This window comes from Cuculus canorus, chromosome 2 (genome assembly GCF_017976375.1).
Source record: "Cuculus canorus isolate bCucCan1 chromosome 2, bCucCan1.pri, whole genome shotgun sequence".
Lineage (NCBI taxonomy): Eukaryota > Metazoa > Chordata > Aves > Cuculiformes > Cuculidae > Cuculus > Cuculus canorus.
The window spans coordinates 111,241,251-111,256,503 of record NC_071402.1 but is presented as its reverse complement, the minus strand read 5'-3'; the positions used below and the strand labels follow the sequence as shown (position 1 = coordinate 111,256,503).

Below are 15,253 nucleotides of genomic sequence, written 5' to 3'. Positions count from 1 at the left end.
TTCCATGTGAAGGAGTGGGAAAGAACTGCCATCTGGGGGCCTCTAAAAAAAAAAAAAAAGACCAATTCTGCCATGCTATTTCACTCATGAGTTAAAGAAAATCAGTGTTCAGAAAGACCACTATTTTTCTTTTCTCCAAAAATCATTTTGCTGACAGTACAAGACATCAGGGAAAAGCACTCTGTTCTCACAATATGTTCTGCATAGGTGAAGCAAGAAATGCAGCACGGATAGTGAGCAGTGCAGACCTGCTGCATGTCCCTCCTGGGGATCTGCATATTTGGGGGATACTTTTGTCAATGCAAAAACTTAGAGGTCTTGCAGACATCTTTAGTTAGGAGGAAAGAAGAGTGATGGAGTCAAACACTCCTTTTAACCAGCAAAGTCTTGTTACAAAGAAGCCGCAAAGGCCAATTTTCCCACATAGCAGAGAAGGAGCATCTTTCAACCAAGATGTACATTCTCATTCTTGCATACTCTGCCATGCTTGGCCATCCTTAGTCTCATGCTTCTTTGTGGGGTTTTTCTCTCACTATTAAGTTTTCAGAGCCTTTCTCAAAGACACAGACCAACATCTAGAAGTAGTCAGAAACATCTTTCTGTGTACATGTGCTTTCCATCTCTCTGCTTTGAATGGTAACTGGAACGAGAGCAGCTGCTATGCTAGAGATTTGTAACACAGATGAACTTGGCTGTTTTGCAACAGAGCCTAAACTAAATGTCATCAATTCCATCTCTTTCCCATAGTTTTCCATGGGATTTAACCTAAACAACAATATATCAACTTTTCTTATTGCTGGTCAGCTCTTTTGGTGTGCTCAGTCATTCTGCCCCAGGGATCCAATTCAGTTAGTGTTAAGTAGGTATTTTAAATAAGAAAATTAATTAGTCCATTTTCTTTCCAAACCTTTGTTTGCAGGTAGAGAGATGCACTTGATCATTTCCAAATACTGGAGGTGGCAAAATGAAGCAGCTTCATCTCATTCTTATGACATTTCATCTCCCACTGGCAGCATCAGCATTGCTAGTTAATTTTTCATATTTAGCAACAGGAAGACAACCTGATGCAAAATTCAGATGTGGTATTGTGGTATTTAGATGTCATCATACAATCTATAACAATAATTCTGAAATGGATTTAGTCAGGAATATTTTATAGCCTTTTTGTTCATTTCATACCCCTGAATTATTGTAATTGAACAGTGTAAATATCTATCAGACAGAGCATTTGTGACTGTTAGTCCAGACAGGGGACTTTAAGGACCTGGCACTGACATCATGAGAAATCAGTAGTTTTCTGTCTATTTTTAAACCTTTTTTGGTTAGTAGAAATAGATATGTTTGAAAAGAGTTGTTTATTTTGTGTGGCTCTGTGCTCAAGTGCCCAGTCTAAAGTACTTGTGCCACTAGGCTTTCAAATGTCCCAGCCATTAACACAAGTATCTCAGGATAGACCCTAAAATGGAAATACCTGAGGTCACAAAGGTCTTCAGGAAATGCAAACATTTACCATGATGTAATAATATTTGTACTATTGTAAAGACCACATGATTTCATCATAACTGCCTCCCTTTGGAGTAGGTATTATGCAAACACACTCACAGAGATGGGTTCAGTTCAAATATATTGGTATCCACAACAGGTACAGATACCTGTAAGTGTAAGAACTAAGTAAAATAACATGAGATGACATAGCATAACACGACATGACATGGCATGGCATGGCATAACATAACATAACATAACATAACATAACATAACATAACATAACATAACATAACATAACACACCGCCATCAGATAAGTTCCTAGGGTTCTTAAATAAGCAAAAGAGAATATACTTGCATTCATGTCAGCTGCTACGAGTGACCTTGGCAACATGATTACTTTTCACCATTAAGAGTTGCGGAAGACAGCTAGCTCATGATCCAAAATAACACCAAATCATCTCATACACAGACAACTAAATCACAATCATTACAGTAGGGTGAAGTCATAATTCATGTTGCAAAATCTCTGATCCACTACAAAGTTCTTAATGATTTTAAGGTCTCTCATGTATTTGTGGCACTTTAAGAAGGCACAGGGAAAGGTAATTCTCTAAACATGAGTTTGCATTTCTTATCAAAGCACTGAGAGTCTAGGAAGTCTTGTTCTATGTACAGAAATAACTAACAGGATGTCTAACCCATCTGATAAATAGCCTGGAATAACTTGTCACTTGTTCATGGCAAAGAGTTTATTATTGTCATACTTTTTTTACATTCAGATTTGCGTAACCTCTGAAAAGGAACACGACGGCTTTATCAAAGTATACAGCGGGAAGAAGAAAGGTTTTGTCCCCATAGACGTCTTAGAAAACATCTGATTTCAACAGCCTACTTGCTGCAGTAGAAGCCCCTTGTTGGCAATGCCTGTCTGCCTCATCTCACACTGTGTCAACCCAGATGGGCTGTTTTGCAGATGTTCAGGGAAATAGCAAGAAAACTGCAACTACGAGAAGAAAGATATTTAGACTGCCACAACAGCATTAACAAATAAGAAAAGTGGAATGACTGAAAGAAAATATAACCAGAAAGCACTAGAGAAATGAGAGATCCTTGGATACTAACAGGAAATGGGTAAGGAAAAAAGTCTGGGCTGATTTCTGGTGCATGATGGCTGTTAGGACCCTGATGGAGACAGACAGCTTGTTCTGAAGGACTAAATTCATGTCCTGTTCTTGTGTCTTAGAAAACTGTTGGACTGCTTCCTGTTTGAAGTCTGTATTTTGGGAGGGGGGCGGGGGGAGCGGGGGTGGGAGAAATACCATTCAAACTGTCCTCATACTGCAGTCTACTCCCTGTAGTAAAGCGTGGCTGTGGTTCTACAACTTTGTCCCCAGTATGAACGAATCACCTTAAGCATTTAATCCTGGTGTTTAGTCTCATAACAAAGAAGTTTGGACACACCATGTCAACGTCAGTCCAAGAAATGCACTGTGCCCTGGAAGTCGGCAGCTTTCTCTTTCTGTGCAATCTTCCCATACGAAAGAGTAGCGAACTTGTGTGTCCTTGGTTTTCTCTGTATACGAACAAAAGCTCTCAGCGTGTGTCAGGTGTGATGGCTGCTCTCATAGTTCACAAAAATAACTGGTCCTCTGATTCATAAGCCCGCTCGGAAGTGTCCCTCTGTCTTTCCTCCACCTTTATCTGGTGATACAGAAAATGAGTGAAATGTTGGGAGAGAGCCCCAGGCTTAAAACGTTTTGTATTTTTCTGTGTTTATTGCACTTAAAAGATTTTATACATTAATCTTATTTATAAAAATTTTAAAAATTAACCCCTTGTAAGACTGAAAATGCTAGGAAAGGACAGATCACACATAGAAGTGAAGTCTGTAATTACTGAAATCCAGAATTTGTGACTGAAAGGCACTGAGTGTCTTAGAAAATTCATCTTCATTTGCTAAGTAGAAGTTTTGCAGATTCAGCAGTAAATGCACTGACATGAATTCCCCCTTGGAATAAACCACTGTGAGCATTGCACAAATCCTTTCCATCCCAGTGAGATTGTGCGGACAGGTCTTTTTTGTCCATATAAGCCTCTGTTTTCAAACGTGTTTTGGGCATATGAAACTTCTGGTACTTGGAGAGCAGTCTGTGGGACTTGTGGATCCCGACCAAGTTATGTATATTAGCCAGTGCCAATCCTGTTGTAGAGGTGGGGCCTTATAATGTTTAAAGACAGACAACCCAATTTCCAATATTTAATCGGATGTAATTGCATCAAATACATTTAAACAGCTTAGCATATATTATGATGTAGAGATTAAGTCCTGATCCAAAGCTCCCTGCTGAATTCATGCCTTATTTGACCAGCCTCAAACTGAATGCCAGTCTAAACTCCACTTAACCCCAAATTGATATCCTAAATCCTAATACTGCAAGAAGAAACTAAGATGCCGCCAGGTTAGTATAGGCCTTTGCAAAGTTGACACCATTTCTAAAAACCAACTATCAGCTCTTCTTCCTTATATTGGGGCAGTCTGAATCTCTGTTGTATAGCCCAGATCTCACAGGTGGGTTACCCTATTTGAATAGCTCATGTTACTCAAAGCTTTATGAAATCCAGTACAACTCGACACGTGACAAGAATGTCACAGAGCAGATCACTCTTCGACCTCCCAGAGACATGTTTTGAAGATCTTATGTACCAGTTCATTACAGAGGAGGAAGTTGCAGCGGTGTCAACTGCTGAAATGTGGACCTTCATGATGTAAGTGATGTATACCAACTATAATGTCCTCTTGGCTGATCAAAAGTATGTGATTTCATCTCTTCAGTGGGAATATCAGCAATTTATACATGGGGCTTTTCTAGTGCAAACAATGTATGTTTGCTCAGCTCATTTTCCTACATAACCAATAAACTCAGTGGGAGGACAGAGAATTCTGTTAAGCCTTAAAGACCAAGAGGAAAAGCAGTAGAGGCGTATTGATCCACTCTGCTTTATAAGATTATTTTTTTATATATTCACCCATTCAAAGGAAAAACGCAAGTGTTTGTTAGAACTAAAATATTTGCTACTTTTGATCAGTCCTATCAAGTGGACAAAGGAAATCCGTAATAATCTATACATATATGCTGTTGTTTACATGATTGCATCATACTGTGATTCCCTCATATTTTAGTCTTCTATGATTTCATTTTATCCCTACAATGTGCATCATACTATTCAAAGAAATATATGAATATTACCTACAACTCACAATGGCCTTTAATCAATGTCAGTTTGATTTCTTTTGATACTGAGCAATAAATAATAAAGTGACGGAGTAAAAATGAAACAGACTTTATGTGGACTGTATTACATTTGAGAAAGCATTGCTTCTGAACCAAAGCTTTCATGGTTTTTCTTTGTGGGTATTTTTTTTGTCTTTTTACTGAGCTTTTGCTGCTGTTTGATATGTAGATGTAATTTATACCTAATTTAGCAAGAAGCACACACGTGAGTCTTACTTTAAGCATGTGATTCACTGGCTATTTGCATGCTTAAAACTGAAGCACTTTGCTGAATTAAGGTCATTTTTCTCAAATTTATTTTGGATGCCTTGCTCTGAATCCAGATGAGTATCCCATCATTTTTTTTTCCTACTTTATGCAGTTCACAATAGATACTGCATTAGCAAGCAGTTAAACATCACACAGAGGATGGAATGGACTTTATCTGAGGTATGCTCAGAAAAAAATGAATTTCAGGAGATAAATGCTGTTTAGATTTAATTTAATATTCTGCTTAATAAAGACTATATAATGGTTGGAAGGAGAATATAAGTGTATGTTTCTTGGCTTCTTTGCATCAGACTACCATTTTCAGTTATCCGCCTTCAAGAACATTCACTAAACTCATCAGAGGTTACTGAGCATTTCCATTTAAAACCTGCAGCAGCTCTTGCATTTGCCACATTTAGCAAACTAAAGTAGTTCTGCAATGCATGTAATATGTTTAGACTTGAAGTGATGTTATGTTGTGGGGCCTTCCTCAACATTTCTTTCTAATTGATCACAATGTATTTTAAGCCATTGAACATCTCATCACAGCAGGAACCTGGCTACAGAATATATTCATGAGCGCTAGGAACCATTGATCAACACGAGCTGAAGATGCGCTACCTGTATTGTGATCTCCTACCATCTATTAGGACGGTATCCCTGTTTATTATCATCTTCTTCTATGCTTGGGCATTTTGCCTCAGTGACTTCCTTTGGAGACAGACACTGCAGTGTATCATCAGCTGTGGACTCATTGCCCCAGAGAAGCTGAGGCACTTGTTCCTACAAACATTGTGTATCTTTAGCATAGCTTATAGGCCTTTTTGTAATTATTTGTTGAGATTCATTTAGCTAAATATAGTACCCAGTGCCATCAGAGGTACACGCACAGGGTCAGCAGGCAATGAAACTGAACATTTGGAAGGGCTGTGACCTTCTAAAGAAACCACCAGATACCTCATAGGTTCTCTAAAATGGCACTAGACAGATGTCTGAGGAAAATGAAACTAACTCATTTATTATAAATATGTGCAGACAAGTCTGATTTATTGAGCGATCAAATTACATCTTTCTTTCCCTAGAGGACACTGAATAAATGCAGCAATACATACCAATCTTGTCCCACTTAAGGCCTGGTAAGAAGAACCCTTGAATGACACAGGGACTGGAGTTCAGCTATGATCCTGTAAAAGGCCAGTGGTTGAGTCACCATCCTTGGCAGTATTTAAAAGACAGGTAGATGAGGTGCTCAGGAATATGGTTTAGTAGTGGACAGGTATGGTTGGACTCAATTGTCTCAAAGTTCTTTTCCAACCAAACAATGCTATCAGTCTATGATTTCACAGTGTTCCTGATGCACAATATTCTAAGAAGCTACAAACCACTGGAGTAAGTAACATTGGCCTGGACAATCAGACGGGAGTGGGTGGGTGGGGGTGTTGCTGTGGTTTTCATACATAAGAAAAAGAAAAATGCAGATATTTATTTTCTGTTCACTGGTGATATGCTTATCAAATAGCTTTTACAGCAACGATAATAAGCATACAGAAAGTGAACAAGTACAAAGTATGTCAGGCTCTGTCTGAAGTGTAGGGAGGAAAGTGAATGATATTCCCATGTGTACGCCTTCTGTACTTCACTCTATTACAAATACAGCCAGACTGATAAAGGTGTTTAAATTCATATTTGAGTTATTTCATAAAAATGTAGTCCCAAATCATCATCCAGATTGTGGGCACTACATTTTGTAAAGCAAGGAGAATAAACATTTTCCCCAGTGGGAATATATGTCAACAGCACATTGAGCTATCCATGGGTAAAAAGAACTTCTGAACCTAAGAGGTACACGAGAGTTATTTTTTAAACCATTCTTTATATAGAAAATTGTTATGTGCCTAGGGAATGAACACTTGGCAGAGTGTCCACAAAAGAGGCCCACAAAAATAACTGGGCTGCTTCAGGTCAGCATGAGTGGCTTAAGGAACTCCATACAATGCCTACCTAAATTGATGTCACTTGTTCAATTCCATTAATTTCATTTTATTTATGTACATACCAGCAGCATTTAAACATATATAGATATACATATATCTTACATTCATTAACATCAACCCAACAGCATGAGCACACATCCTTAAAAATCTGTCCTGGTTGATTTTTTCCTTATTGTAATGTGATCAGCAGCTAATTCGGGTGGTAATTGGTTCCCAATAAGTACTAAGACAGACGGCTATACTGACAGAGAAATCTGGCCTTGACAAGTTTTGTCTGGATTGGACAAAGCATATAATATAAACTCAGATTTACAGGCGGTTGAACTGCAAATATGCAATACATTGAGATCAATCAAGATACTTACTGCTCTGAAATGCATGTCATTCATCAGGCAAAGATAGGATTGCATGCCGCACACAAATTGGAAGCTGGAAAACATTGTCAGTACAACATGTAAATCATACCTCTCTGACCTGACTGCCTCACTATAAATAAGACAGTCAAAACAGACAATAACTTCTCCTTGGAGGTCTGAAGGAGAGGAAGACAGAGGGAATTCATATGGGATTAAAATAAAATACAATAAAAAAATGCTAGTCATTTCCATATACACACCATGAGAAGGTCACATAAATTCACCTTCATTAGAATTAAGAAAATCAACATCTGAGCAATTACTATGCTACCTGCAGTTTGCCAGCTGATAGGGTCAAAGGCTGACAACACAGAACTGAGAGACTGTGAAAGTTGTTCCTGCTTTGCATCACAAACAGTGAAAAATGAGAGGTAGCTGTGGGTAAAAATCAGAATTTTAAAAGAAACAGTCCAGTAGTAATACTGAAGCAATTCCCTCAAAATGTCTTAAAATTTCTACATAGACCCCTCTCCCTGGCAGGGCCAGTCCGGATGGCCATGGCAGCAGCTCCCACTGCACATTCTCACCCAGGTGCACAAGCACAGTTGGGAACCAACTTCTAGGCTGTTCCCAGTGTGCCCAGCCCATGCCAGAAAAGCCTCTTTCCAGCCGCTCATTCTCCCAGAGATCATGCCAATTTTGTTGCTGGCTGGCCAGTGCTTGCCCTTCTGTCCGACAGGAGAAAATAACCAAAATTATCCCAAGCAAATGGAAGCCAGACTAAGGAACCAATGTGGCAGCAATCCAAAGGTTTGGATTCTGGCTTTCAACTGCATACCCCTGCAGTGTTGCAAATTACACCGTAGAAAATAGTCGTTCTTTGTGCCTCCCTGCACTATGTTGCTCCTCTCTGGTGCTAGTGGTCCTTCTCTGCAACCTGGGCAAGCTGCAGTGCCCTTCTCACTCACACACTGGCCATACACATTTTACATCCACTGAGTCTCACTCTATCTTGCCAGGAAAAACCTTTCAGGCCCATGCATTGCATTCGCTCTGTAAAATATTTGCTGTTAAGCAAGTTGCCCCATAAAAGGCAAGGCTGGCCTTGGCTCTAGCTCAGCAGCCTTCCCACCGAGGCATCTTTTATGAATCAGATGGAAAACATCATCCAAAAGGATATGGGTCTGCTGTGAGCCACATCCTCTTCAGCACTGGGGATGGAGAGGATCTATTCCCTTGTGATCAAGGATGGAAGGGGAAAAAGAGATGCTACTTTATCTTGACTCTTTGGGAGAAGTCTGGGTCTCTAAAGCCCAAGTATAAAGCAAGTCATACTAAACATAGGAGAAGAAGTTCCATTTTCAGCCCACTCACTTTTTTTATTACTCTATCTCCTCATTTTGGCTCAAGAAATGCAAAGTGAATGCAGAGCTCTTCAACTCTCTCTTTCACTTACTCAACATCCTAATCAGCTGCTGCCTTGTGTCTTTGTGCTCAGCCTTGCAGAAGTCTCTCCTCCCTGGCTTTTCTCCTCCTACCAAAGGCAATATTTCCTGTAGATATTAGCCAAGGTACAGTGAGAAATTCACCTGCTGCAGGGTGTTGAGCCCAGACTTTTCTCAGTTGATATTTTCCTCTGGTAAGTAGCAGTTTCCTGCAGACACCCTTGTTCATGTCATGGACACCAACACCCAAGCAGAAGGAAGGGAGGGAGGACAATAATCTTCATTAGTTTTTTTGTGTTTTGGGCAGGGTCTGGAGTGACTTGACGCCTGACGTCCAGCTGGGCAGCATCCAACCCCATTGATGTACATGTACCACAGTCAGGTTTGAAGATGGCCAACATAGAAATCTGGTTTGCAATTCATTCCTGCTGCAAGGAAATATAGGGTCATGTTTGGTTTTTTAAAACCATAGCGGACCACTTAACCAGAAACCACTAGATCTCAGATGAGTACTGGGAAGTTGAATTATTTGATTAGTGGAACTGAGTATGATCAGGCTCCTAATCACCTGCAGCAGACTCACTTGCCATTCTTTCGTGCTTGTAGACGGGCCTAAAGTACATCATCCTAGATTAGTACGCACAGGGGAGACTAAGCTGACAGTGCGTGTGGTATGATGTATTATCTAAGCACAGCTATCCACATTGCTAAGTATTGGCTGAATTGACTAAGCCATTTGAAGCTCAGTCTTGCCAGGAATGAGGTATCAGCTCCACAGGGAAGAGGTAAGTCCAGGCTATTACAGTGTAAAGACAAGGCTACCCCATAAAAATGGAATTAAAATTCAGTTTCTTGCTTAACTATGGACAAGGTCATCCATCTAATAGTTATGGAGCTAAAATGAAAGTTAATGCTGTGGTGGGACAGTCTTGAAAAGCACACTGGAGCAGATACATTTTTTTCAGTGTATATATGTATTTAGTTTGCATCATTTTGCTTCGTAAATAAAATGGTGAATACACAAAAATAGCACAAGACAAAATTATTAGCTTACTGCTATCCATCATCTTATACGTGCAGCTTTTAAACCATCTGCTCTAGTTTTTCTGTAGAGTTCTGTGGCCTCTAGAGGATGCTGTAATAGGAATTATTAGTACAAATTGCAGGCAAATCCGCTTTACTGACATCCTCAAACTGACTCACAGGTGTTTTATGGAAGGAACAGAAAATTGGTTTAATTCCTGTACATAAACTTTCATTGGACAGTAAGACATTTCCTACAGTCTTGCTTAGAAGGGCAAAAGGTCCCACATGCTCAGACTGGAAGAGACAGATTTCTTCTTGAAGACTGCAGCACCAAGATCACTGCTATCCTCAACATAGCTTGCAAGGCTCTGCTCTTTAGAGACATCAGAGGCACCACAAAGAACCCGTGCTGGCCTGCCATACAAATACCAAGAGCGCAGTGGGATACACAAGCCTGCATGCAATGTTAACTGGGACATTTATATGCACTTTGTGACCAAAAAAAAATTAAAGTCTTGGTCATAAGCTAGGTCTCAGCTGCTTTGCCGCACCATTGGTTCACAAGGTGAATCCTAACTGGGCAGAAAGCACCACTTCCCATTCTGTTTTCAGGTAGTGTTTGCTCAATGTTGACCATGTTGTTTTCACAGGTCACAATACTCTAACTTGGTTCCTCCAAAATCCCAGCAGCCTTTGTATTGAGTTGTGCAGTATTACTACGGATTGTAAAAATACAGTCATCTTCTCTGCATAATGACCCTCGCCCAACACACAAACCCAATTAACGCATCAGCTGAGAGATCAGATATTGGAGCAGACATGTGGTTCTTCATCTGACAGCACTGTGTTCAACTCAGACTCCAGTTACACATAAACTGCTAATTGAGAAAGAAGCTCCATAATTTCTTGAAATTTAAGAGCTCTTTAAGAAGTCTTCCTGCTTTAGTGCCCCAATTAACCCCCTCACAGATTAAGCACAGTAGTCACACTTAATGCTACCAATTAATGAAACAATCTGCAGCAGACCAGAGGGATTAAAGAAGCTTCTTGCCTGCAGTGCCATATCTGTGAGTGAACTACTCTGCCTGACAGATCAGTGCAGCTGTGGGTGGTGGAGGTAAAAGGAATAGTCATTTTGGCTCTTGTCCCTACACAGTGATTCCACCTCCTGACTAAGCCAGGTTATCCTCAGCCCCAAAGAATGATTTTTGCAGGCAGGCATCACCATCTTTGGATGTTTTATCTTAAAAACCAGGATGATACTCCTTGGCCCTTCACAGTAATACCACTCTCACAGCCAGCTTTCAAAGATGTTATCCTTTTGTAAATAAGATTTCACCGTCTTTTTAAGCGGCATTACTGTGGTTTCGGACCCAGACCAGTAAAGGAAAGACTTGATGGAGCAGCATATAATGTAATGTTCTAGCCTCTGAGTTTCTCCACAAAAGACAAATATTCAGAGCCTGCTTAGTGAAAATCCAGACACAGATGGGGTAAGTGCCTTCCTCACATTGTTTTGGGAGCAAGAGAAGGAAGAGCTGTCAGTGCTAATGAGATATAGAGCAGGTGATGTAATTATCATCTGAGAGCCTGAGTAGGATGAGACAGATGTTGTGTTCAGGATTCATTGCTTTAGTGGTGACACCTGCTAACCGGCTTACATGATACTCCCAGATACAGCCTAATATAAAATTAACTGGTTTGAGTAAAGCCAAAACACACTAGGTGGTATCAAAGTTATACCTCACGCTGCCCTTAAACAAAAGGAGTCTCAGCAGAGATTGAAAACGGAGCCATAAATTACTCTTAAAAAAAAGTAAATATACCGTACCTGTCTTCTGAGATCCTGTCTCCAAGCTTGTACATCACCACAAGTCATCTTTTCCCAAAACAGGATCTGAACGGAGCTGCAGAGGAATGGTGACTCTCTACTCATCTGCAGGCTAAGAGTCAAGCTAAGTAGCCATGGGTTTGTGCTCACTGTGGGAAGGGGGGCCCAGCCGACATTAACCTCATCAGATTAAGTGGTGCTGAGGAATAGAGGCATCTCTTGCAGCAGTGAGAGTGGCACAGGGGGATTGAGGGTATGTGAAAAACACAGCTGCATGTTGAATCATAGTCAAATACCTGCAATAAGGCCCAACATGACAGATTATCACACAAGTAGGCAGGATGTGTTTAGGAACCTGGTTTTGCCTTAGGGAAGGTGAAAGGAAGCAGTAAGAACTTGTGGACCTATTTAAACCCCTGTGGCCACAGTGCAATGGCAGAACAACAACTATATACTGTGTTGGATCTGTGTTCATGTAAGTTACTGAGTGCTGAGAACAAGTGGACAAGGGTGATAAAAATCCATTAAGCATGAGACAAGGTAAGTGATTTGAGACTGTAAAGTGCTTTGCGAGTTGTACCACCGGAGCCCAAAGTGTAATCTCAACACAGGCGTCTGGCAGAACCTGGTGCTCTTTAAATCACTGTAGACTGAACTAGATTAACTCCAAGGCGCACACTGATAGGTCTAAAATCAGACACAAAAAATGTGTTGATCTTGCTCTTGCTGTTGGTCTGGCTGGATTGTGGGGAGCAACATAAGATCTTACTCAAAAGGAGAGGGTGTTAACAGTGCACAGAAGAAATCTGGTTTTGGCACCAGCCCAACTAGACAAGAGAAAAGAACCATTTTCTTTTCAAGTTGTGTTTGCTCATTTAAATATTTTCAGGTAATTAACATGGGGCACCAACAAAGCCAGTGTTCCTTGCAGAGTGAAACATTTATTACCCTTCTCATCTTCCTTCCTGAAATGATTGAGGTGACAGAAAGGTTAGAATGAGTGTATTTTCTGGGTTGTCTTTTTTCTCTCTTGTCTTTCGTATTGATTCCAGGAATGGAAAGTGATTAATCACCTATCAAGATGGCAGATAAGAATTGCCTTGGGGTTAGCAAGGATTGAAAAAGATCATTTAAGCATGGCAATTAATTGAAATGAGAAAAAAGGGGGCAGACTCTTTATTCAAAGTAAGTAGCAGGTGATAGGTAACAGTTTTGGGCTGCTATTAGGAAAAATTGAGTGAGGAATCTTAGCTGACAAAGATGAAAAGTAGAAAATTAGCTATAAGGTAAAAAGAGAAAGAAGTAAATGAATGGAGAAAAAGGCTTATAGTGATAAAAGTAACTTATTTATTGTTTTAAATTATTCAGCTGGAAAACCGGCTCTACCTTTCCCCTTAGTTATATTGGCCATGTCAGCACTACACAAACAAAGCAGTGGGAACGAAACATCAGCCACCTTTGAGAGTCCAGAAGAACACTTCAGACAATGATTGCATTATGCATGTCCATGACAAAGTTTTCTCTCTAAGTTAGACTCCAGGGACACTACACATATGTATCCCGGAATGCAGGAGCTGTATAGTTGCATGGGTTCTTTTGCTGATTTTATGCATCTTGTGCTTTTGGCACAGGTGCCACCGTTCCACCAGTCTTCTCATATAATTCTTCCTCTGTGTGAAGGAGTCCCTGGGAAGAGTATTCTACCCACTCGTCTCTCCCAGATTTGGTGTAGACTTACAGCGTTGATTTACAGGGGCAGCCAATATCACCAAACACCTTCTGCTTTTCTATCTTTTCTGAAGGAGGTGCAAAAAGCTGATGAAATAGCCTGCTTTGAAAAGGCAGCACAACACAATAAAACGTGCTCTCAATCTGAAAATACCTAAAAGATTCATAAGGTCTTTCAAAGGTCTTTCCTTTGAAAAGTCCTGTGGTCAGAACAATTGGGGATGAAACACTTTTTACTATATGAAAAACAGTAAAAAGCAGCAAAAGCCTGCATTCATAAAAGTCTCTGGGAGCTATGATTTGACAAACATACAATCTTCTTTGCAATCGGTTTCCACATGGTTTACTTTTACCACTTCGCTAAGATCAATACGTTCTCTACTAAAGAGATTTCCTGTTCTACACCCATGCAGAAAAAATTCCTGATGGCATATTCAAAGTTGGAATTTCATCAAGCTAAGTAAAATCTCAAATCAAATGCTGCAGTTTCTACAAATTGCCATTTTTATGAGAAAAAGGCATTAAAAAAATTAACATGGCAAAAGATGTTTCTTATATACTTAGATGTTGTTGAAGATGCAGTAGGGCCACAGGGTGTTGTGGTGTCTCATGGCAGGGTCTGCCATGCTTGACTGTTGGATTTTCAGCCCAGGTCTGGTGCAACACAATGAAAACACACTGGATAGTAAACAGAATCCCAGTGCGCCATTAGAGCTTTCAAAACAAAAAGCCTTGATCTCTGAGGAAGTGAAAGATTTCTAGAATGAAAAATTGATCAAAGTCACAGATATTTCAGTGGGCTACAAATTGTTACTCCCTAGAAGAAAGGAGGACACAGAACTGAAATTGCATTTCAGAAACGGTCTTATGTTCAGAAGTGAAAATTCCTCTCTTGGCTTTTACTGAACAACTCATAGTCTTTAAGCTGGGGCAGAGGTAGCCAGGACTAAGTTTTCAGCTTCCTACTGCCCAGATTGTTCATTTCCTAGTGAATCCTGACATCCAACTGCCAAAGCTCAGGGCCTGTCAAAAGTTACACCTTGGAGCAGACTTTTGTCCTGGAATAGTGGTTTCCAGATAAATTAGCAGCCTTGAAATGGCACTGTTCATGTGACAGCTAGCAAAATAAAAAAGCCTTTACCTCCTGCAGATGAAAACTGATCCCTGTGCCACGTGTTAAGCATACAGCTATGACTTTTTGATTCTTGCTCAATAAAAGAGAAATTTTAATGAATCTTTGATGCCTCCTGATCAAAGTTCAATATTTGGTGCAATAATTTTTTGGTATAAATATCCTGTTCATCTGCTAGCTGGAGCATGCGGAGCCAGGTTGATCTAAAGCATCAATCTTCAGGAAATTGGAGAAGTTCATAATAAGCTCTCAGTCAACTCAACCTGTGAATCAAGATTAACTCCATGTCTGCATGACGTGACTTAGTCTAAGACCAGGAACACCAATAACACCCAGAGCAGCTATGATTAAAGTTCACGCACTGGGCTGTCATTTAGTGGAAGCTGTACTAATTACAGTCCTGCTGGCTTCAGAGAAGAATTGTTCTGCTGTCTTTTAAGGTGTCAAGGCTGTTGTAATCACATGTATTCAAAATAAATCTCAAAAAAAACTGAATAAATCTCAAAAAAAAAATTGTATAGATTCATCAAGACTGAGAACTTGAAACTAGCTCTGCTGTAATAAGGCAGATTCAACTTTCCAAAAACAATGTTTTCTTCAGATACGCTGGCTGACACAATTCTCTCTGCATGCACTATTACTGCTCAGTGTATGAGGCATGACTCATGATCCATCACAACACAGAGTGATAGCTAGAGAAAATTGAGCTT

General features: G+C 40.1%; 1 protein-coding gene across 1 annotated transcript in view; it reads left to right on the top strand.

Moving 5' to 3' along the window:
• STAC (SH3 and cysteine rich domain) overlaps positions 1–5,338 on the top strand; it is a 74,036-nt gene extending 68,698 nt beyond the window's left edge. The window contains exon 11 of the mRNA XM_009556669.2: positions 2,269–5,338. Coding sequence (XP_009554964.1) covers positions 2,269–2,367 — 99 coding nt within the window. The 3' untranslated portion in view covers positions 2,368–5,338. The remainder of the gene's footprint in view (positions 1–2,268) is intronic.
• The last annotated feature ends 9,915 nt before the right edge of the window (positions 5,339–15,253 follow it).